We start from the raw sequence: 23,568 nt of genomic DNA, 5'->3' as shown, positions 1-23,568 counted from the left end.
AATTACAAAGAGTAGGGGTCCCAGAACAGATCTTTGCAGTACTCCACTAGTCACTGTCTTCCAGGAAGAACTTTCCTTCCTCTACTACTCTCTGGTTTCTACCTGCAAGCCAATTAATTTTAGCTCACAGCCAAGGTTCTATGAATCCCAGTCCTCAAGACTTTCTGAACTGGTCTCTCATGGAGGACCATGTCAAATGCCTTACTAAAATCTATGTAGACCACATCTATTGCCTTGCTCTCATCAATTTCTTTTGTTACCTTCTCAAAATCGTACTTCTCCAAATGTTCTTAGATTCTATCCTTAAGAATCCTCTCCAATAGTATGCACACCACTGACGCAAGACTTGCCAGTCTGTAGTTCCCAGGATTCTCCCTATTACCTTTTTTCAAACAAGGGGACTACATTTACCATTCTCCAATCCTCCAGCATCTCCCTTGCAGCTAAAAAGAACTTAAAGATCATAGCTACTGTCCCAACTATCTCTTCTCTCACTTGTCACTGTCAATTCAGCTAACATTGCAAAGGGCATCTCACAAACCTCGGGGGGGGGGGGGGGGGGGGGGCGGTGCTTAAATTGTGAGAGCCATTCCACAGATTAGTCAAGCTATAACATAATAAAATCATACTCACAGATTCATATATGGCAGACAATGAAACTGAAACTTAAGACAATGTACACCAAATAGCAAAAGTAGAATGAATTATCAGTCCTCATCAATTCCAATACCAGTAGACCATGTCAATACTGCAGTCCTTTCACATCTAGTTGTGAATTGTGGTAGATGAACAGCAACTGGAGGAGGCAAATCCAACTATGTTCCCATCTGTGATGGATCCCAGTACACGTGTTGAAGACAGGCCCCAGAACATTACATGCAGGAATTCCTCAACATTGATCTTGACTGCATCAATGAGTTTTCCTTCTATCTTAAGGTCAGAAGTGGGAACATTTGCTGATTCAATTCCATTCACAACTACAATAAATGAAGCACTCTGCAATACCAAAAGATCAGACAGTCACAAATACCAGAATCTCTAATGAGAGAAATTTTAACCACCCACTCTTGATATTTAATAGCATTACCTTTGCAAAGTTCCCTCTTATCAACATTCTGGGGTTCACCAACAACCATAAACTCGCCTGTACCAGCCACAAAAATATAGCGACTACATCAGCATAGGGCATGCTGCTGTGAGTGGCTCACTGCATGACACCCCAAAAGCCTTTTCATCATCTTCAAGGAACAAGTCAGGAATGGTCTTCATTTGCATGGACAACCACTGCCCTACCTTAAGGAGCTCATTCCATCCAGATCTAAACAGTCAGCTTGATTAGTAAGCCATCTGTAACATCAGCAATCAGTCCCTCCAACAGCAGTGCAATGTGGCTGCAGTATGTACCATCTATAAATTACACTACAGATATGGTAGTTATCCCACAACCCCTCCCAAAGAAGAAATGTCCACAAGGGAGACTGAGACACAGGAACAATGCCATTTACCCGATTCAGACCCTCCTAACTTGGAAGTGTATTACAAGCCCTTCAGGTCCAGGTCTAAATGGTGCAACTCCTCATTAGTATCAGAAAAATTTCACTCTTTCAAAGTGATGGCTCTTCACCAATAAATGGATAACAAATGCTGGACATGCCTGTATACCTACAACTAAATAAACAAATTAACACTGAAGATCTAGAAATGACAAAACTATATTGCAAAGGCCACTCATTGATCATCCAAAATAAACACTGTCACTGATGTACCTGAACAATGGAAACTGAACAGTTAATAAATTAAAGGTTTTTTTCCACCTGAGGATCAAGGTAAACTCCAATCTAATTTTGCTGTACAAGTAAATTTGGTACAAGTGAAATCTTAACGCATAGATTAATGCAATTTTAATATTGAATTGTAAACTTTGACAAAGAGCAAAATAGAAGAATTGCAAAATTCACTGTCATTTTGAAATCACCTGAAACTTGTGCACCAGCCACAAATGCTATCCAGAAAGATAAACAAATTGTATACTCACAAAATAAACAGCTCCAAAGCTGCCATGGCCAATTTCTCGCAAATCCACAAACAACTTTTCAGGATCTTCTCTATAGAATAGTTCAGCTATCTCCGGGTCCTTTAGACTTCCTGCTCGACTGGTTGACGGCATTCTACTGTGTGGTCAGCCGTCTATCTGGGTTCACGTTGTCTTAATTCTTGCATCGGCATGAATAGGGGCAACTATGAAAGAAATAGTACTTGTTATTACATATTCATCTTAATAAATATCAAGAAAATTATAGAAAAAACTGCACATAGAACTACAGAAATAAATTCCTTCCCCTATCAACTACGTCAAAATGACAATACTTAATAGGATCCAATAATAAAGCTGCAACCCATTACAGAGATTCCACATCAGAATTTTGGAGTTTAAACATGTGTCTTCAACCAAATACAGTAAAACCCCTGGTATTCAGCACTTATGTTGATTGGTAAATGCCAGGTGAGTGAATTTTCTGGTTGCTTGAGATTGCCGGTTGCATGATTGGAAAACTAATGGAGAGGCACGCCAATTTTAACTTACACATTTTTAACTTTTTTTATTTTCTGCAATTGTTTTATGCCAGTTGCTTGAGGTTACAGATTGTTGGAATTCTGGACAACAGGGGTTTTACTTTAGCTTAAAATAGTGTAGAACCATGCTGGAAAAAGGATGTATGGTAACTGAGGGCAGGAATGATCTTCCAAGACACTTTCTTTGACATGAAAGTGGAAGGAGATTAAAAAAAAGAGAAACAGACAACAAGACAGTGTAACCACTTCTGCTACATGTCCAAGAAAAAAACAATTTATCTTCACAAATGACATGAATTTAAATGAACCTAAGTCTTTGAATGCAGAATCTTCCATGATTTAGTCAACTTACAAATGAATTTTTAAATATAAATTACGTACATATTCATGCTTATGAGAATTTTGCTCATATTTTGTACCGCAAAATGAAATTTTTGATCTATTTATCGAGGCGAGGAACCTACATAGGCTGTGGGTTGCTGTCAGGGGGACTCACGCCGGACTGTGGACTGCTAGAGACTGGCTGGAAGCTGGCTGAAGGAGTACCAAGTATTGGAACTGGGATGTGAGGGAGTGCCGAAAGCACTGAAGGGTTTCTGACCATGTCGGAGGTTTGGATCTGGAGCTCGGGTTGTCAGTGGTTTGGACTGTACTCTGTGTGGCCATGGAGGCTGCGGAAGCGCTGATGGCAAATCTTACGGACAATCGGTGACTCTGGGGGGGGGGGGGGGGACACACACACAATAAGAACCACTTCAGGCAATTGCCTTACAGCAGGCAAAAGCAATTTTGCATTCTATGACGCTGTTTTATTACATGTCAATAAATCTTAAAATCTTTTTTAATGTTGAACAATGAAGGCTGTCCGTTAGTCACTCAAGCATTTCTTGCCTTTCTCTAGATCCCTTTCTTTCCAACATAAAATAATCATGATCTTTTGAGGTTATCACTTGCTGCATCTCCCATTAAAAGTCTTGTCTCATGTAATTTAGTAAGTTTAGCTTTGGATGTTCTCAACTATTCTGACAGGACATCTCGCCTGCAATTTAGTTTGAGGTTATTGGGTCAGGTCGATTAAATCATTTTCTGCGCAAGATATCAGCAAATGTTAAAGATTTTGGTTTCAACTCATTCTAAATAACATCATGTTAAATGTTGCCCATTTGCTTCCAAAGCCAAAATTCATCTTCAAAATTAAATTTCAAAAACTGCCACTATATTGGAAATGAAATTTGTTCTTCATAGGCAGATTCTCAGGATCGAGGATGACAGGCCTTCACTTTTTGAGTGCTTGATGAGGCTAATGTGAGAACTGTGGACTCGTCCACAGAATGTGACAGGAGTTCCTCAACAAGGAAACTTGGCAGGTAGCTAAGTGGTAGAAAGTAAAGTGAACCTATTGAGATTTTGTGTGTTCTCAAAGACATTCTGAATGCTCCTCCTCCTCCTCTTTTGCAAAGTCACAGGGCAGGGATTCCCAAGAGTCAGTGGGATGCTGGATTTTTTCCCAGAGGCTTTGAATATTTTCCTAATTATTAGGCAATCACTTCCCACACCAGAGCTCAGAATAGAATTTGCTTTGAGTGTCTAGTGTTGGGCATGCAAATGCTTTATGACGAACTTTGTTCTATTGAAGATCCAAACTTCTAACCTGGCACATAAATGGTCCTCAATCCTTCATCCACTTCCTTAATTTTACAACCTGTGCAAGAGTTCTGAATTTTTTAAAATCACTTTTTATGCCTGAAAGATATATTTAAAGGCCAGAATCCACTATTAATCTTTTATTATTTATCCCAATGCCTTGTGCTTCCGGTTTTGATTATACAGACAATTATACACACAACTATTATTCCCATCCATCTAGAAAAATGTTATATATTGAGTGAAATTCAGTAGACATGTTGGCAGTTGAATAGGCCAAGGTCAACAAAGGCTGACTTATCTATTCCAGATTCTAAATACTTTATTTGTAGACTTGCCTTAATGTAAATGAAATTGGTACTGGTAATACAATAAAAAGACAGTTCCATTTGAATAAAAATTCCTGATTTGACTCTTGTTCAGTCCATATTCTGCTGACAGCAGAGATTGATTGGATTCAATTCTACAGCTGACACTCTAAGCACCCACAGCTTATGACATCAACGTCATGAAATTCAGTGTCTTGCAAGTAACCTTCTGGATTCAACCCTCATCTAATTTTGCTGTAAACAAACCATGCAATTCATTTTGATGAAAGTTGCATCAAAATTTCTACTTTCATAGCAGTGTCATCCAACAAAATAAAATAGTCTCTTTGTATTTCAAATATTTTGTATTTGAACCGTACATTTTTGCCCATCTCTGAAAATTTAAAAATAATGAAATATGACATTCCCAATAAATCAGCAAATTCAATCACCAACCACTAGACTCACTTAACTAATTACTTATGCAAATTTTCTTTTCATTTAAGAAGAATTTGGATTAGTACATGAATGGGAGAGGTATGGAGGGCTATGGATTGGGTGCAGATCAATGGGACTAGGGGAAAAAAAAGGTTTGGCACAGACCAGAAGGCCAGAGGCGGCCTGTTAATGTGCTGTAATTGTTCTATGGTTCTATAACAAGAAACAAAATGGTGCAGCAGTTAGTGCAATGACCTTACAGCACCAGTGATCAAGACGGTTCGAATCCCGTGTCTGCATGGGTTTCCCAAGGGGCTCCGGTTTCCTCCCACTATTTGTAACGTACAAGGGCTGTAGGCTCATTGGGTGGCATGGGCTTGTGGGCCGAAATGGCCTGATACTGTGCTGCATGTCTAAATGTAAACTGAAAATTTAATGCCACCAGATTTTGCCTCACTTTGGGTCAGTTATGCTTTAGATGGGGTCAATTTCACCTGAATTAGAAAGATGTCTATTCAAGTTGCACGCCTGGAGATTTTGCAACAAAAAAAACAATTGCAGTACTTCAAATGGAATACCGTATGAGTGCTGGTTTTTCAGAAATGCTACGGCTAGTCATTAAATCAAGGGCCAATCTGTTTTTTTTCAGGTATTTTAAAAAAGGTGTTTGAATCTTCCTGAATAGCACCAATTTCCGGATGTCTTCCTTTGTTTCCTATTTATATTAGATATGCAAGTTTGCCTTTTTTAGAGGGATGGGTTTGATGATTAGGGCTTTTTCTTTTTTTGAGTTTTTTTTAAAATATTTTGATTTGAAAGGGTGAACACAATTTATACCATGTATAAATCAAGGTTTTATTTAAAATGTACATCTTTTTTGTCTTTTCTTATATTCCAGCATATCTATTGGATCTATATGTGTGCATTTTTTAATTTAACTCAATAAAAATATTTTAAAAAGGTTCAATGATATTATTTCTATACTCAAGTGGTGTTGTTCCCATTGTTTGGGCCAATATTTGCGCATGGGTGTTTGTTGTATGCAATTTCACGGCTGCATTTCTACATTAAAGCAGTGAATACATTGGAAAAGTGCTCAATTGGTTGTGTATTGGCACTTTGATATCTTACAATCAGGAAGATGCGGTATTAATGCAAGTCTATTGTTTGATTCAAAAATAATGACTTCCAAATAGCTTGCAGTTTTACTCTCCTGATGCACCAAAACACCTAAAAACAAGCACTTTGGAGCTCTCCTGCTTCATAAAATCTACCTAAACCCACTCCCTAGCCAAGTGCATGTCTTTGCCCAGTTCCCTCTGGTCCTCAGCCAACTCGATTAAACACTTTCCAATACAACAGCTGTGCAATGTTTCTTAAATTGCTGGCATTCAACTGAATTGAACAGTCTACAGGTGAATATTATTACTGCCAGCCAATTAGTGTCCGACTGATCTAATATCTGTTTTTGCTTTAAAAATCTAAATAAAAATTAAACCAAGTTCCATTTCTCTAATATGTACTTGTGGAAAATTGGTCAATGAAATATTAAAATACAACAGTACCACCTCATCATACATTCTGTCAGTCAAGAGAAAGCTTCACAGTCGTGCCCAAATTAGTCTTGAGCTTCATCCATGTGCATCATTTATTCAAGTCTCACTGGAAAAGTTCAGTGTACTTTCTCTTGCTGTAAAAGGTTATTAATGACAAATACTCAACTTCACAACTGCACATCAATAACAGTTAACCACTGAGTGCATTCTAACCACTTCATTTAATTCAAAATAACTAGCTCTTTAACACAGCTCTGTGTGGAAGACCTCAGTTAGTGCAAATTGGAAACAATGTCAACTCACTGACTATCAACACAAGTGCACCCCAAGGATGCGTGCTTAGCCCCCTGCTCTACTCATTATACACCACCACTGTGGCCAGGCACAATTCCAATGCCATCTACAAGTTTGTCAATGACATCACAGTTGTCAGCAGAATCACAAACGGCAATGAGAAAGCGTACATGAGAGAGATCGACAACAACCTTGCACTCAACATCAGCAAAAACTAAGGAGATGACTGTGGAATTCAGGAGGAAGTTAGGAGAACACGACCCAGTCCTCATCAAGGGCTCAGTAGTGGACAGGATCAAGAACTTCAAATTCACGGGTGTCAACATCTCCGAGGATCTGTTCTGGAGCCTCCACGTTGATGCAATCACAAAGAAGTCTCGCCAGTGGCTATACTTTGTGAACTGTCTGAGGTGGTTCAGTATGTCACCGAAGACTTCCATAAACTTCTAGAGATGGAGAGCATTCTGGCTGTTTGCATCACTGCCTGGTATAGAGGTGCCAACTCTCTGGACAAGAATAAACTCCAGAGGGTTGTTAACGCAACTGTCATCACAGGCACCAGACTTCGCTCCATGAGGCGGTGTCTTTAAAAAAAAAGCAGCCTCTATCCTTAAAGGCCCCTACTGCCCAGGCCATGCCCTCTTCACTCTGCTACCACTGAGAAAAGGTACAGGATCCTAAAAACAAGCACACAGCAGCACAAGAACAACTTTTTCCACACTGCCATCAGATTCCTGAATAATCAATCACTTCTCATACACTATTATTGTTGGGTTTTATACAGATATATATATATATATATATATAGCGAGCGCCTTTGGAAGACTACACAAAAGAGTCTGGAAAAACAACCAACTGAAAAACCTCACAAAGATAAGCCTACGGCTCCTAGAACGCTTCCACCAGCGTTGTCTCCGCTCCATCCTCAACATCCATTGGAGCGCTTTCATCCCTAACGTCGAAGTACTCGAGATGGCAGAGGTCGACAGCATCGAGTCCACGCTGCTGAAGATCCAGCTGCGCTGGGTGGGTCACGTCTCCAGAATGGAGAACCATCGCCTTCCCAAGATCGTGTTATATGGCGAGCTCTCCACTGGCCACCGTGACAGAGGTGCACCAAAGAAAAGGTACAAGGACTGCCTAAAGAAATCTCTTGGTGCCTGCCCCATTGACCACCGCCAGTGGGCTGATATCGCCTCAAACCGTGCATCTTGGCGCCTCACCATTCGGCGGGCAGCAACCTCCTTTGAAGAAGACTGCAGAGCCCACCTCACTGATAAAAGACAAAGGAGGAAAAACCCAACACCCAACCCCGACCAACCAATTTTCCCTCGCAACCGCTGCAACCGTGTCTGCCTGTCCCGCATCGGACTTGTCAGCCACAAACGAGCCTGCAGCTGACGTGGACTTTTACCCCCTCCATAAATCTTCGTCCGCGAAGCCAAGCCAAAGAGAAAGAAGAAAGATATCTATATAGTAATGCCGTAAGATGGTTATAATATGAATGTCTGCACTGTGACGCTGTCACAAAAGACCAAATTTTATGACTTGTTCATGACAATAAATCCTAATTCCAAAAAAAACTGGATTGACAATTCATTGTTATTAAACAGCACTGCTTTATCACACATGACAAATGTCCCTTCATTTTCTTCCCATGAAAGTTTGAAAACGGATCACACTATAATGTATTGGATTTAGTTGCATCTTTTATTAAAGAAAATTTAATAGGCATTTAACCAAGTGAAGTTATCCAAGTCTGCAGAACTTTGAATTTCTGCAACTCGGATTCAGTAAACTCCAATTGACTGGCGCAGAAAGCAATGTGCTTACATACCATTCAACCATTGAAAACATTATCAATGGTTAAAGTGTTCTCGGCACATACAAAAATAAGAATTAGAATGGATTTCTAGAGAGCTCATTTGTTTCTGAAAAATGATCAATTATACATTTTTAAACTGAAGCTCAAAATTGACTGAATTTTACTGAACCACAAAATGCTTATAAAATGGCGATAAGTTGCACCCACAGATTCCAATAATAAAAAAATACTGAAATTACTTCGTCCTTTTGCTGAACAATGGACAATATTATCACAGTCTGAATTTGGAACGATGGGGGAGGGAAAGTCTTAAACACAGTAAACCAAGAACAGTAAAGGAATGTTCCTGAACTAGGATGATGTCATACTGTGATATCTTTTCACAGCATTGCTTTCTACAAAAGGACACTGTTGTTTAAGAACAACTGCTGCTCTCCCAATATGCAGTTCTCCATACATCTGTTGATTTGGCTAGGAAAGCGAGCTACTAGAATGATATGAAGTCACATGGCACTAGGAGAAAGACAGCTGAGGGGATTATTCTTTGGCTTCCTCAGTGACTTCACTTGTGTTTGGCTTTATTGTTTGGCAAATGACTCCACAATGTCATCAGTGAGCGCAAGCTTTACTCACGGTAGAATGTCCACTCTGCTGATCCTGCGATTTGCACAGCGTGACATGTGACCCACTGCTGTTCATTGCTTCAATGCTATACTTAAAAAAATTCTCTACAGTGATCATATAGTTTGCATTTTGCTTCTCCTTTACAAGTCATTAAGTTTCTATGATATACATGTTTTGTAAAATTATTGTTCATTTGAAACAAAATACACAATAAAAATGGTTATGACAAATGAAAAGTCAAGTCCAGAATGACTCTTGTTCTCAGTGGCAAATACTAAAACAATGCCAATTAGTAAACTTAGACAAACTAAATGCAATTAAATACTGAAAAACATTCTTTTTACGCTGGTTATTCAAACTTTTTTTTAAACAAATCAAACAGTGCATGTCAACTAATTTCAATTTAAATGGTCTTTCAATACACAGAAAAATCAGATTTGCGAGCAAATTACTTCTAACATTTGACAGAAATTATTTGGAAGGGTAGGGAAAATATGATAAACCTAGATGAACTATATTTGAGATACTTTGATTTTTAAAAAATGTAGAATTAGTTTGGGCAACAGTTGAAAGATAGTTACACTGATGGAAGTTTTTGGCCAATGTGATATTGTAGGTCAAAGCAGAAATAGGTATTGTTAAACAATTCATTGATAATCTTATAATAAGTGGCCAACAAGGAAGAGTAATCATTATTTTGAGATGATCTAATGTAAAGATTGAATTAAATTATTCTCAGTCAGAATCAATCTTAAAACTAAACCCAAGATGTGCATAACTGTGGCAGATTGGGAAGCGATATTGAAAGGACTGGTTGCAAACAAGAACAGCTAATAATATAAAGAAAACAATACATATTCCTTTTGTGTGTAAAAATGAAAAAAGGTAGTCCAGATGTAGTTAACAATACAGTAGTAAAGTTGAAAACTGGGACGATTTCACAATTCAGAAAAATGCATTAAATTGATAAGGAAAAGAAAAGCAAAATACAAGAATGATCTAGTAAACAAAAAGGAATTATAATACTTTCTACTGATTGTGGAAAGGAAAAGATGAGCAGAAGTTAATGTGAGAAATTATATTGGAGAATAAGGAAGTGGCAGTGAAACAAGACAAATATTTTATGCTAGTCTTCAGAGAAAATGACACCACAATCTCAAAAATAATGGAAAATAACATGGCCAGTATATGTGATAAAAGAAATTGCTAATAGTTAATAAAATAACAACATTGGGATTAAAAGTCAATAAACATCTGAAATGCAATACCAGAGGAATTAATGGATGCAGATATGATAGCGATGTTTATGAAGTATTTAAATAGGGTGTGGCCCATTTCCCATTTTTAAGTGGGCCATTAGAACAGTCTCTAACAATTAAATTGCACTGTATGCACTTCTTAGTCTCCACACTAGATGCCGCTGCCATTTTGAACAATACGAGGCTACAATTTTATACTTCGTTTCAACGCGAGATGTTGATGCCATTTTGAGTCTCCACTCTTTCCTATTCCCTCTGTGCAAATGGATTCAGGGTTGGAGAGGGGGGGGGGGGGGGTTTCTCCTGTCTCTTTAAGTAGGCTTAATCTTGAGCTCAGCAGGCCACAGCTCTGTAGTTCACCTGTAGCTGTGGTGGGGTAACCCAGCTCAAGGAAGGACAGGGCTTGACTTCCTGTGTGTCAACCTGATGTTGGCCAGGACCCAGATCCAAGGCAGTTGTGATGTCTTCCCCATCTGAACGGTTCACTGGTATTCTCTGCCTGGGCTCTCACAGAGAGGAACAACTTTGTTTATTTGGGCTGGGCGAAGAGGATGAGAAGGGCAAAGTGGGAGGTCCTCCTCAACTCACCCTAGTCCAACTCTCATTCCAACGATCACCTGCTCTCCCATCCCGGGGACTGCAGTGGGATGAAACCAGAGGTTTTGAGATTGTAATTGTGCAATGCCAGATCTGGACATGATGAGCTAGGAAGCTCCAGCTGGTTCAGCATGTAGGTGCTCAAGAGGGCAACTTGTGAGAGGAACAGCCCGTGTACTTCTCCCCAAATCTCCCAAGGTGCCCTGTAATCCATACTCACCAGACATGGGGAAGCATAGAGTGTGTGACACCATGAGGTAACTGTGGGGTACCATTAGACCAGAAGGTATTTGGCCCGTATCTGCAGTAAACCTGTGGGATCTTGATATGTGCAGATTCGCCATACATTGGTGACCAGAACTGTGAGGTGTCGGAGGCAGCCGGGGTACACTGTCTGCTCTATCTATAGTTCAAACCCCACTCCATCCAGATCTTGGGGGATGTTGGCCTGGGCAGTTCCACATCTCTCAGTCTGCAAGACCTCCATCTTTGTGCTCGACCTATCGATGGCTACAGCACCTCTCTGTCAGTGGGTTCAACAACTCCAACCCAGTCCCTCTTGCCTCCTGCAGCTAACTGCACAACAAGATTCCAAAAACTAGATGGCCAAATAATCTTTCTGGCATTAATGAGGGTAGATACTGGGTAAGACAAGGCAACTTCCCCACATGGTGTCACACGAGACAACCTGCACAGTTGCAGAGAGAAGTAACATTGCAGTGGTTTGGCAGCCCTCTGACATCTCCAGTGATGAAGCCTCAGCCAGTAGTGCAGTTCTCCCTCGCCACAGGTCTGGGGTTTTCTTGTAGTGTAACTGGTTGAAAACTGCTAAGTTTAATATTGTTTGACCCGTGACTCCTATATTTTTCTGTATGTGGCCCACAACCAAAACAGTTTGGCCATCCCTAATTTAAATGGACACATGCAATCAGAAGAGTACTTTAAATTGGCATCATGGACAAGCCTATACCCATGTTGTATTGTTCAATGTTATTATAGGAGATAAATCCTGGACCTTTTATTTAAGCCGTAATAGGTCACTTAGATAAAAAAAAGATCAAAATCAAATAAAAGGGAAATTGCTTGTTAAATCTAGGGGGTTTCTTAGTATCTCAGCCAGAAAAAAATACCTTTATTCCCACTCTGGCTTCTGCCAGTCAATCTTCTATCCTAGCACCTTTAGTACCTTTCCTTGAATACCACAGGCTCCTACTTGTTTTGTAGCCTCATGTGGAGCACTTCTGAAAGCCTCTGAAAATCTAAGTTCACGGTTGTTTCATCAGTGAAACCCTGCCATCATCAGGACACAAGCGAAGATGCAAAATGTTTGCAAAGAATGTGCAATTCCACTTTTAACCTTTCTATTGAAGACTTGTATACCTATAGATATACACCTATAATTACAGTCATAAAAACTGGCATAGGGTGGTAGTTGCTCTCTGGCTTTTGTTACACTCGCCCCCCCCCTCCCACCTGAGTGAATTCTCACCCTCTTATATCCAATTAACACCTTTTGTTGGTCTGGATTCCTCCCTCAGCCAGCATTGTCTGAATTCTGAGATTTTCTGCTCTTGGTTAAGAAGGGCTCAGGCCAATATATCTTGGTTAAATCGTATGAATGCTGACAGACTGGCTGAGTTCCTACAATCACAGCAGACTTTTGATTCTCACTCTCATCAAGTAACATTTCACACGTGTCCACAAATTAGCATTTCCAACAAGAGAAAATCTAATTGCCCCTCAACAGTCTTATAATCATTCTGGAAATCAAAAACTTGACTGAACCAGCAACATCATGATTGCAGCCAGAAGCAGTGGTCAGCAGCTGGGTATTCTACTGGTTGTAACCCTTATTTCAGATTTATTGTCAAGAGTACAGTATCCATGCACACAAATAAAGAAATGTAAACCAACTGACTGTGCAATACAGAGAAAATAAAAATCAATAAAGTGCACAAGTCAGAGTCCTTAAATGAGTCCTTGATTGAGTTTGTTGTCGAGGAGTCTGATGATGGAGGGGCAGCTGTTCCTGAACTTACTGGTGCGAGTCTTTTGGCACCTAAACCTCTTTCCTGATGGCAAGAACAGAGCGTGTGCAGGGTGGTGTGGATCCTTGATGATTGCTGCTGCTTTCTGACAACACCGTTCCCTGTCGAATTCTTGATGGTAGGGATGGCTTTTACTGGAAATATCCACCATCTTTTGATATTTGTGTCCCCATACCAAACTGTGAGGCAGTCAGTCAGCACATTTGCACTATACTTCTGTAGAAATTTGCCAGGGTTTCCAATGTTATACAAAACCTCTACAAACACTTGAGAAAAGTGAGGCACTGACATGCTTTCTTCACAATGCCATTTGTGTGTTGGGTCCAGAAAGATCCTCCAAAATAGTGACTCCCAAAAACCTAAATTTGCTCACTCTCTCCACCTCCCCACTCCTCAAAAAAATGATCACTGGATCACACACCTCTGGTTTTCCTTTCAAGTCCCAACTTCACATGAATGATAGAGCACACTCCAATTGCTTAAATGGGTACTGCACCATCCGATTAGTTAAATGCCAATGAGATCAAATCAAGAGAAGGGAGGCCAAGCTGACCTAAGAAAAATGCAAATTCCAATCAATAAAACTAGCTGATTCAGACACAAGCTCAGGTTACTGAGATTGGGGCAAGAATATGTACCATTGACCACATGAAGACTCTTTAATTAGTGGATAGAACTTTCAACTAAATAGTAGGAGTGGATTCAACAGATTGGAGAAGGATGGATAAAGAGAAAGAGTGTGGATAAGGAAAAAGCAAAGATTTTAAAAAGTAGAGTGTATAAATGATTTTTCCCCCCTTTCCTATTCCTAATCTCTATCCAAATGGATTCAACATTTCATTCCTTAGATCTTGTATCACCTTTCTCTATTGCCCTGATAGATCTTGTATTATGTTTCACTACTTCCTTAATATCACCCTTAACTAAGAGCACCACTTCACTTCCCTTGCCTTTCTGTCCATCCTTCTGAATTCATGGTGGAGGATGTGTCTACCATGCCAAAGACAGAGTTATGGAGGCGATGGGAGGTGAGGACCTGGATAAAATTGCTATCACTAAAGAGGAAGTGCTGAGCAAACTTGTGGGCCTAAAGATAGACAAGTCCCCTGGTCCTGATGGAATGCATCCCAGAGTACTGAATGAAATGGCAGAAGTTATAGTGGAAGCTTCGGTGATAATTCACCAAAATTCTCTTGATGGGGAATTGGAAGATGGTGAATTTCACCTACTTTTCAAAAAAGGATGTAGACAAAAGGCAGGTAAGTATAAGCAGTTAGTTAACATCTGTGGTTGGAAAAATGCTTGAAGCTATCATTAAAGAAGAAATGGCAAGGCATTAAGGTTGGCTGCTCTCTTTTCCCAGAGTAGTGAATCTACACAATTCTCTGACCATTGAAGCAGTGGAAACTACCTCAGTAAATATATTTAAGACAAGGTTGGATAGATGTTTACATTATAAAGGAATTAAGGGATATGGAGAAAAGGCAAATAGTTGATGAGCCCATCATCAGATCCACCATGATGCTATTGAATGACAGAGCAGGCCCAACAGGCCAGATGGCCTCCACATGCTCCAACTTCTCATGTTCTTATTTAACACAATTATACTGTAGGTTCAGGAAGAGAGAAATACAGAGGAAGACTGAATGGGGCCTTGGATTCTTGCTCCTATATTGTCTATAGGGTTGTATTCAGGCTTGCCCCTAAACTCATTATCTTTTGCAGTGAATAAAAGTGGCCGCCCACCTTACCATCCAATTGGTCAAGTCAAGAGAAGTTTCCAGAAGGCTGCAGGATAGAACTGACCCTCCATGAACAAGCAAGAGAGTACAATAATTCTGCCCTGTTAGTCAGAAAACATCAGAGCCAGCCTATTCCAAACTACTGCAGGGTACGCAGAGAGCATCCAGCCTACTAAAAAATCCAACCAACCTTCATGAGGAGCAGTGAACAACAGATTTCAAGAGTGATTGAGATAGTTAGAGCCTAAGGTTTGTGTTTCTGTGACTACTGACGCATCGCAACTTCCCTTTTTGAGATTTACAAAGATCAATGCAAAAACCTACCAAATTTTCTCTGACAGCCTCTCCCAAACTGGAGTTGTCCATCTTCCAAAAGCAAAATATTGGAGAAACTTCCAATTGAACTAAGATTCAACTATCTTGCTGAAGCTATAAATAGTCATATAAAAGAGGTGCAGCAGTAGGCCATTCAGTCATTCAAGCCTGCATCACTTCCAACATAACTATGGCTGATCACATGACTTTAGAACCTATTCCTCCCTTCTCCCCGATCTCTCTTTTTTTTAAACTTTATTTATTCGTTCAAAAAACAAATAATATGAAATATACAATTAACCATAAACATGAACGTTATTTTCTATATATAAAAAGAGAAAAAAAAAAGAAAAGAACCCCCCTCCTTCAGCCAACTCTCCTAAGGAGAGCCATAAAGAAAGATAAAAGAAAAAATATTAAAGAAAAATTAAATATACACATTATGATCTAATCAATGTAAATATTCTGAATTTAACAACCACTTATTAATTAAAAAAATTATAATTATCACACGAAACATATGTAATTTTTTCCATTATTAAACAATATTTCATCTCATTATGCCATCTATAAATATCAATCATATTTGTATCTTTCCACGTACTAGCAATACATTTTTTCGCTACGGATAAAGCTAAATATACAAAAGCAAGCTGAAACTTATTTAATCCCAAACCTTTCAGAGGTTGAAAACTACCCAATAAAAATACTGTTGGATCGAAAACTATTTTAATCTTATACAGATATTCTAAAAACGATTGAATTTTCTTCCAAACAGATTGTATACATGTCATTATACATGACTCCCCTGATCTCTTTAACCATAAAACCATATTCAACTCATTTTTGAATACATCTAATGAATTGACCTTAACAATTTTCCATGGTAGGTAGTTATATAAATTCCCAACTCTCTCTGAGTGAAATTTTTCGACATCAGATCTAAATGGCTTACCCCTTATCCTTTGACTATGATCCCTTGTTCTGGACTTCCCAAATATCATGAACATTCTTCCTGCATCTAACATGTCTAGTACTGTCAGAATTTTATTCATCTTAATGCAATGCTCTCTCACCATTTTAAATTCCAATGAAATATAATCCAAATCTATCTTCATAAGTTAGTTCTGAAATTCCAGGAATCAATCTGGCGAACCTGTGGTAGTCTCCCTCAATGACAACCATATCCTTCTTCAGATTTCGAGGCCAAAGTGTCAAATGAAAAAGTTAAAATTATTACCTTTACATTGTATTTTACACTTTCAATGGAAGAAATTTATTTCAAGTTTCATTGGTTAAGAGGACTCTACAAGAACAAAATTATTTCAAATTTAACATTGGTGACAAAGAATGATCCTGTATGTAATTGATTTACAACTTCAAAGCAAGAACAGAAACCATGTAGTGTATGTTTTGCACTGTACATTAAAAACATCTTTGTGTTGATACTTGCCAAGTTCTCAGTGGCTCAACAGGTTAAGCAAGGTGTACATTAACACGCTGAGCTGTAGCTCAGCTAAACATCTGTGGAGATTGATTATATGCAAAACTTGGAGATAAAGTGCAAAGTATTCTTGTTTCTCACTAAAATAATTTGTCAATTTTTAAAAATTAATTGCAAGACTTGTCCTTTGAATATTATGTTGGGCTAATCTTCAAAACATATTTTTGGTCTTATGAAACCAATGTAATCTAGAGGAAATCATGCATAGGCTTCTACTGATCCTCCAAAAAAATTCCAGTGGAAGCAAATCATCCTTGAGATGGAGGGAATACCCAAGATGATTGATTGGATGAAGAGAGGTGCCAATAAGATTCCCAACAGAATTAAAAGGGATGAGAGGATAAAGTTGAGGCAATCAGTTTGATTTTATGAAAATGGTTTAAATACATTGTCCAGAAAAATAAAATTCAGATATTTTCTTTGGTTTTACTTCCTCGTTGTATAATAATTCAGTCAATAGCCATTCACATTATACAAAAACAACAAGGATTTTAAACTTTATTTCAGAAATACTTTGTTATTTTAAAAGATACAGCAAAACAAATTCCACCCTAACATTAGGCCTTTTCTTTTGAATAGGATATTTAAAATGCTTGGTTAAAAGTTGATAAACCAAGTTCATAGCCAAACAATCTGTATTTTCAAATCAACAGGAAAATTAGAATCTTAGATTTATATACTTTTTTTTAAAAATCAAGACATACAGCATGGTAACAAGGCCATTTTGGCCCATTAGACTGTGCCGTCCAATTACACCCAATTAACCTTTCAAATTATGGGAGGAAACTGCTGCTCCCAGAGGAAACCCATGCAGACACATGGAGAACATACAACCTCTTTATAGACAGCGCAGGATTTGAACTCCAGTCCCAATCACTAGTGCTGTCACCACGTTGCACGAAACACTACATTAACCATATGCCTAATGAAGATGCATCAATTACTGCAATTAATATATTAAGCAAACAAACTTCAGTTATAGTTTATCTAATGACACTGAATGATGATTTATTCCTCAGAAGTGCAATTCCATGGGCTGGAAAAGTCTTGCAAAAGATTTAAGAGAATTTAGTTTTTTTCTATAAACACAAATGACTTCAGGTTGAAGAACTGAATTGCCTCATACTCAAAGATAAATAAATGGAAAAACTGTATATGCCTGAGATGCAAGGTAAAGTTAGTCATTTTCAATTATTATTCTTTTTCTCTTTGGCTTGGCTTCGTGGACGAAGATTTATGGAGGGGGTAAAAGTCCACGTCAGCTGCAGGCTCGTTTGTGGCTAACAAGTCCGATGCGGGACAGGCAGACACGATTGCAGCGGTTGCAAGGGAAAATTGGTTGGTTGGGGTTAGGTGTTGGGTTTTTCCTCCTTTGCCTTTTGTCAGTGAGGTGGGCTCTGCGGTCTTCTTCAAAGGAGGTTGCTGCCCGCCAAACTGTGAGGCGCCAAGATGCACGGTTTGAGGCGATATCAGCCCACTGGCGGTGGTCAATGTGGCAGGCACCAAGAGATTTCTTTAGGCAGTCCTTGTACCTTTTCTTTGGTGCACCTCTGTCACGGTGGCCAGTGGAGAGCTCGCCATATAACACGATCTTGGGAAGGCTATGGTCCTCCATTCTGGAGACGTGACCCACCCAGCGCAGCTGGATCTTCAGCAGCGTGGACTCGATGCTGTCGACCTCTGCCATCTCGAGTACTTCGACGTTAGGGATGAAAGCGCTCCAATGGATGTTGAGGATGGAGCGGAGACAACGCTGGTGGAAGCGTTCTAGGAGCCGTAGGTGATGCCGGTAGAGGACCCATGATTCGGAGCCGAACAGGAGTGTGGGTATGACAACGGCTCTGTATACGCTTATCTTTGTGAGGTTTTTCAGTTGGTTGTTTTTCCAGACTCTTTTGTGTAGTCTTCCAAAGGCGCTATTTGCCTTGGCGAGTCTGTTGTCTATCTCATTGTCGATCCTTGCATCTGATGAAATGGTGCAGCCGAGATAGGTAAACTGGTTGACCGTTTTGAGTTTTGTGTGCCCGATGGAGATGTGGGGGGGCTGGTAGTCATGGTGGGGAGCTGGCTGATGGAGGACCTCAGTTTTCTTCAGGCTGACTTCCAGGCCAAACACTTTGGCAGTTTCCGCAAAGCAGGACGTCAAGCGCTGAAGAGCTGGCTCTGTATACAACTAAATCAACATCAGAAACTACCCAGTAAACATTGAAGTTTATTTCAATTGAATACCCTATGTAAAAACTAATGTCTTTTTCAGAAACTCCTCCATCATAAATGCCCTTTGCTTTGTTTCCATTCTGGTCAGCAGTTGCAAACAAGTAGGCCTCTCATAATATATTGAGACAACACAAATGATACCTTAAATCAGGCACTACCTTGCTTAGTGATAAATCATGGTGTTGAAGGGCCTATGCAGGATTTCTACAACAATTTTATTACAAAAAGATTACTATTATTTAATCACATAATCATTTACTAGGCAGAACCATCTACGTTGAAGATAAATTCTTAGTTTTTAAACATGAACAATTCATCAAATTCCACACCAAATGAGTACAGCAATTAAGAGAGTCTGTGAAAGTTCATCCAATCCCGACCACAGTACTTTTACTCTATTTCTAAAATCAATTAAATTTCAATACAGCAAAACACTAATGCTCAAATAGTCTTCATGATTGGCATTTCATGGCTTACTTCTGTCAACTTACTAGTTGCACATGCATTGCAATTTGACTTGGTACGGTGTCAATTTGTCATACTCTTATTAGATATTCAATATGCACATATATTAAAATATCAATGAGCTGCTAAAATTTTACTTTTAAAAATTCCTCAACTCTCACTTAGTGGGTAAATGCATTATGGGATGGAATCTTTCTTCTTTGGCTTGGCTTCGCGGACGAAGATTTATGGAGGGGGTAAAAAGTCCACGTCAGCTGCAGGCTCGTTTGTGGCTGACAAGTCCGATGCGGGACAGGCAGACACGATTGCAGCGGTTGCAAGGGAAAATTGGTTGGTTGGGGTTAGGTGTTGGGTTTTTCCTCCTTTGCCTTTTGTCAGTGAGGTGGGCTCTGTGGTCTTCTTCAAAGGAGGTTGCTGCCCGCCAAACTGTGAGGCGCCAAGATGCACGGTTTGAGGCGTTATCAGCCCACTGGCGGTGGTCAATGTGGCAGGCACCAAGAGATTTCTTTAGGCAGTCCTTGTACCTTTTCTTTGGTGCACCTCTGTCACGGTGGCCAGTGGAGAGCTCGCCATATAACACGATCTTGGGAAGGCGATGGTCCTCCATTCTGGAGACGTGACCCATCCAGCGCAGCTGGATCTTCAGCAGCGTGGACTCGATGCTGTCGACCTCTGCCATCTCGAGTACTTCGACGTTAGGGGTGTAAGCGCTCCAATGGATGTTGAGGATGGAGCGGAGACAACGCTGGTGGAAGCGTTCTAGGAGCCGTAGGTGGTGTCGGTAGAGGACCCATGATTCGGAGCCGAACAGGAGTGTGGGTATGACCCACACTCCTGGATGGAATATAAAGTCAATAAAAATCAAGGATCAATCTCATGCAGGACTCATTATGCATTTTCATTGTCCCAGATTTCCAGCTTCTTCCAGAATTTCTGATACGAATTCATCAAAGAGATGTGTAATAATTCTGGACCAAGGGCACACGGAGAAGAAAATCAGCATTGGCTCCTATTCTTTAGTGACTCAAAGTTCCTCTGAGATCAAACCATTTTAAACGAACTTGATGAGTATGTCAAGAGTCATTTACCAATGATTGAGCTAAAGGTACCAAATTTTGAATTTGCTTCTTATTGGTGAACTACAAGGTTATGATCATTCTTTAGAAAATTTACATCCTGTGCCGAGGCCTTGTTTTGTTTAATTTCACCTTGTTGATTCTTCTGTATAACTTTTGATTTGATGATCATCTTGAAGACCATATCTCTGCCAGTGGCGAATCTGTCTGCCTTGAAGCAGGCAAAAAGAAATTTTATGTAATATGACAGTTTTATTACTAATGATAATAAAGTGAATCTTGAAAGAGTATGCAAAAATGCAGGGTTACTCTTTCAAAATATCTGAGTAGCTTGGATCAAAAGTCGAGGAAAGTGTGCTGTTAGTGATGGAGCGCCAAGTTACAAAGTAGCATTGGCTTGTACAGAGTAGGAAAAACAACGAACACCTCGCTCAATGGGGAGGGAGGTGAACCAAAAAGACAAGAATATTTCCCAAAAGATGAGAGAACTGGAATTTTGGAGAACCAACAAGATTTGGGACTGTGCCTATTGTTGAAAGCAATAAAATAATTACAAAATAATAACCAAATGTCATTTACCTCAAAAAGATTGGAAATTGAAATATTTATTTACTGGCACTTTAATCAGACCCTAAAATACTTCAGAGTTTTGGACAAAAAATGCTAAAAAAAGAATTCATTGGTCTTGAGAGGTGTTCAGAGAATAATGTCAAGGCCTAAATTTAAATTATACATTAAGTTTCATGAAGCTTTATTTGTGCTCAATTTTATAAACAGGATTATCGAGTTTGGAATGTTTTATAAAAATTACATTGGTATTTAAAAAGCACAGAAAAGCACATTTTCTTTGGTTGTGGTATCTACATCACAGGGTCCTACAGTTAGAACAAGACCAGTAAAGTTCAAGTCATGAGATTTACACCCATCTTCTTCCTTCCCCACCTCCAAAATTAGTCTATCAATAGTGGGTAAAATTGATTTTAAGAATGGTGCCATATAGAGATAATCATTTTGTTAAGGTATGGCAAAAATATAGGGAGATAAAATTTTCAAAATGAATAAATTCACACTAATTTATAAAAAATATAAGCAAAAGAAACAACTGATTTGGTGATTTAGGATTCTACTACTATCTGACAAGTAACCCAAAGATATTCTTAACACATTTGTAATCACCCCTGATGCTACTTTATCTGGAAAAAAAACCCAAAACATTTTAAAATGAAATTTACAGAAATCAACAGAACTTTGACATGTTATTTATCATTTGTGGAGTACTAATTGCAAACCACTCATATTCCGGCTCTTGTTTCTATTCCGTGCTTTGCTTTCTTAAATTCCAGATTAGATACCTTGGGTTTACTGATTTTTACTTAACATCCTACATGCCACCTGTTGCGCATTCATGTGTTATGTGTTTCAGAAATAAGCTGAACCAGAGTAGAAACTTTCCTGGCCCGTGACCATTAATAGATTTTGGAAAATATGTGTTCTGATCTACTTTTTAAATGATGTATACATCATCATCTAGCAAATGACTGGCCATTTAAAACAAATTCCTCCTATCTTTGTTTCTCACTGAGCTAGGAACTTCTTACTAATCTGCACATTATTTAATAAAGTTGTAACATTTTAAAGAGGTCAAACTTATTTATAAAACTATACTGATTTCTTCTGACCTGGTGCTATAAAATTGTACGTACCTGTAAATCACTCAATAACAAAATTAACTCAGGATTTATTACAACCAGCCTTGGAAACTTTAAAAAGCATAGGTCAAGTGAAACTCGATGATATAATCTTGTCATCTTAAAAAACCACAGGCCAAGCCAAAAAAAATTCCAATAAAACTGAAGGGAATTTGGCTACCAAAATGATTTTCATCCAAGTTAATTCTATATAGCGTTATATCCTGATTTTGGGGGGAAATTATTAAAAGCATTCACGAACTGGAGCTTGATTTTGTCCCTTAATTCCATATGATCTTTCATTTTTGAAAGATTTTATGTCATTTGGAGAGCTTAAAGTTTTTTTTTTAAAAGTGTTGCATCAAACAGAATGCAGAAAATAGAGAAACAGAAAAAATGGAAAGATTAATGACTTACAGCCTTTCATAACATTTTAAAAACATAGCAGCTAATGAAATACTTTTTCAGAGTTCTTTTGTATGAAGGAAACATGGGAACAAATCTGCAAAGAAAATGATCCCACAAATGTACTAACAACTGAATACTTGGTGATCTTGTTAATTGGGATGAAATGGGAAGGAAATCAAGGTATTCCTTTGCTCTTTCTTGAAATTATCCCACAGAATAATTATACCATAGAATCATAGTTTTCCATCATGGAAACAAGTTCTTCAGTCCAATTCATCCAAGCTCAGCTAAGCTAGTCCCATTTGGGTGCTTTTTTCCATAACCTCTAAATCCTTCCTATCACATAGCTGTCTAAACGCAAGTCAAAATTGTACCTGCTTCTATAGCTTCCGCTGGCCCTTACTTTTAGATAGGGTCTCCCATCTGAGTGAAAAATATGCCCCTCAGGTCCTTCTTAAATCTCTACTCTCTCGTTCTAGAATCCCCTCGTCCTGATGAATCCCTAACCAAATATCAGGAGCAGTTAATGGGGGAACAACTATACTGATGACATTGTCAAGAGACAAGTCTAATGGTGGCTAATTCTGGAATGTGAGTCTTCAGCTAAGATTTTGTTTAATTCATTAGACTTTGTTCTACCCATTTTTCAGTAGTTCCTTGATTTCACATGCAATGAACAAAAAAAATTGGCTGGAGTCTGAATTCTATGAATAGCAAGAACTTCAGAGTACATATAAGGTGCCACTGTTCAATCCTGTTTACCTGCAGCTATGTGGGTTTCTGATGAATTCTCTGGTTTTCTCTCACATCTTAAAAAAAATATGCTGGTTGGTGAAGTAGCCATTCTAACAATCTAAATGTGATAAGCTGCAAAAGAATCAATGGGGAATCGATAAGCATGTGAGAGATGGGCAGGACTGTAGTGAAATATCTTCATTTCTACCTGAGAGGAAGGGTATGATGTGGCATCATTAGCCATTTTCAGG

General features: G+C 39.0%; 1 protein-coding gene across 5 annotated transcripts in view; it reads right to left on the bottom strand.

Moving 5' to 3' along the window:
* Window positions 1-23,568, bottom strand: part of taok1a (TAO kinase 1a) — a 143,489-nt gene that overhangs the window by 62,008 nt on the left and 57,913 nt on the right. For all 5 annotated transcript variants that reach the window (XM_069910999.1, XM_069910998.1, XM_069910997.1 and 2 more), the window contains exon 2: window positions 2,036-2,238. In XM_069910999.1, coding sequence (XP_069767100.1) covers window positions 2,036-2,167 — 132 coding nt within the window. In that variant the 5' untranslated portion in view covers window positions 2,168-2,238. The remainder of the gene's footprint in view (window positions 1-2,035; window positions 2,239-23,568) is intronic.

Source organism: Narcine bancroftii, chromosome 14, assembly GCF_036971445.1.
Source record: "Narcine bancroftii isolate sNarBan1 chromosome 14, sNarBan1.hap1, whole genome shotgun sequence".
Taxonomy (NCBI): Eukaryota; Metazoa; Chordata; class Chondrichthyes; order Torpediniformes; family Narcinidae; genus Narcine; species Narcine bancroftii.
This window is presented reverse-complemented; position numbering and strand designations above follow the sequence as displayed.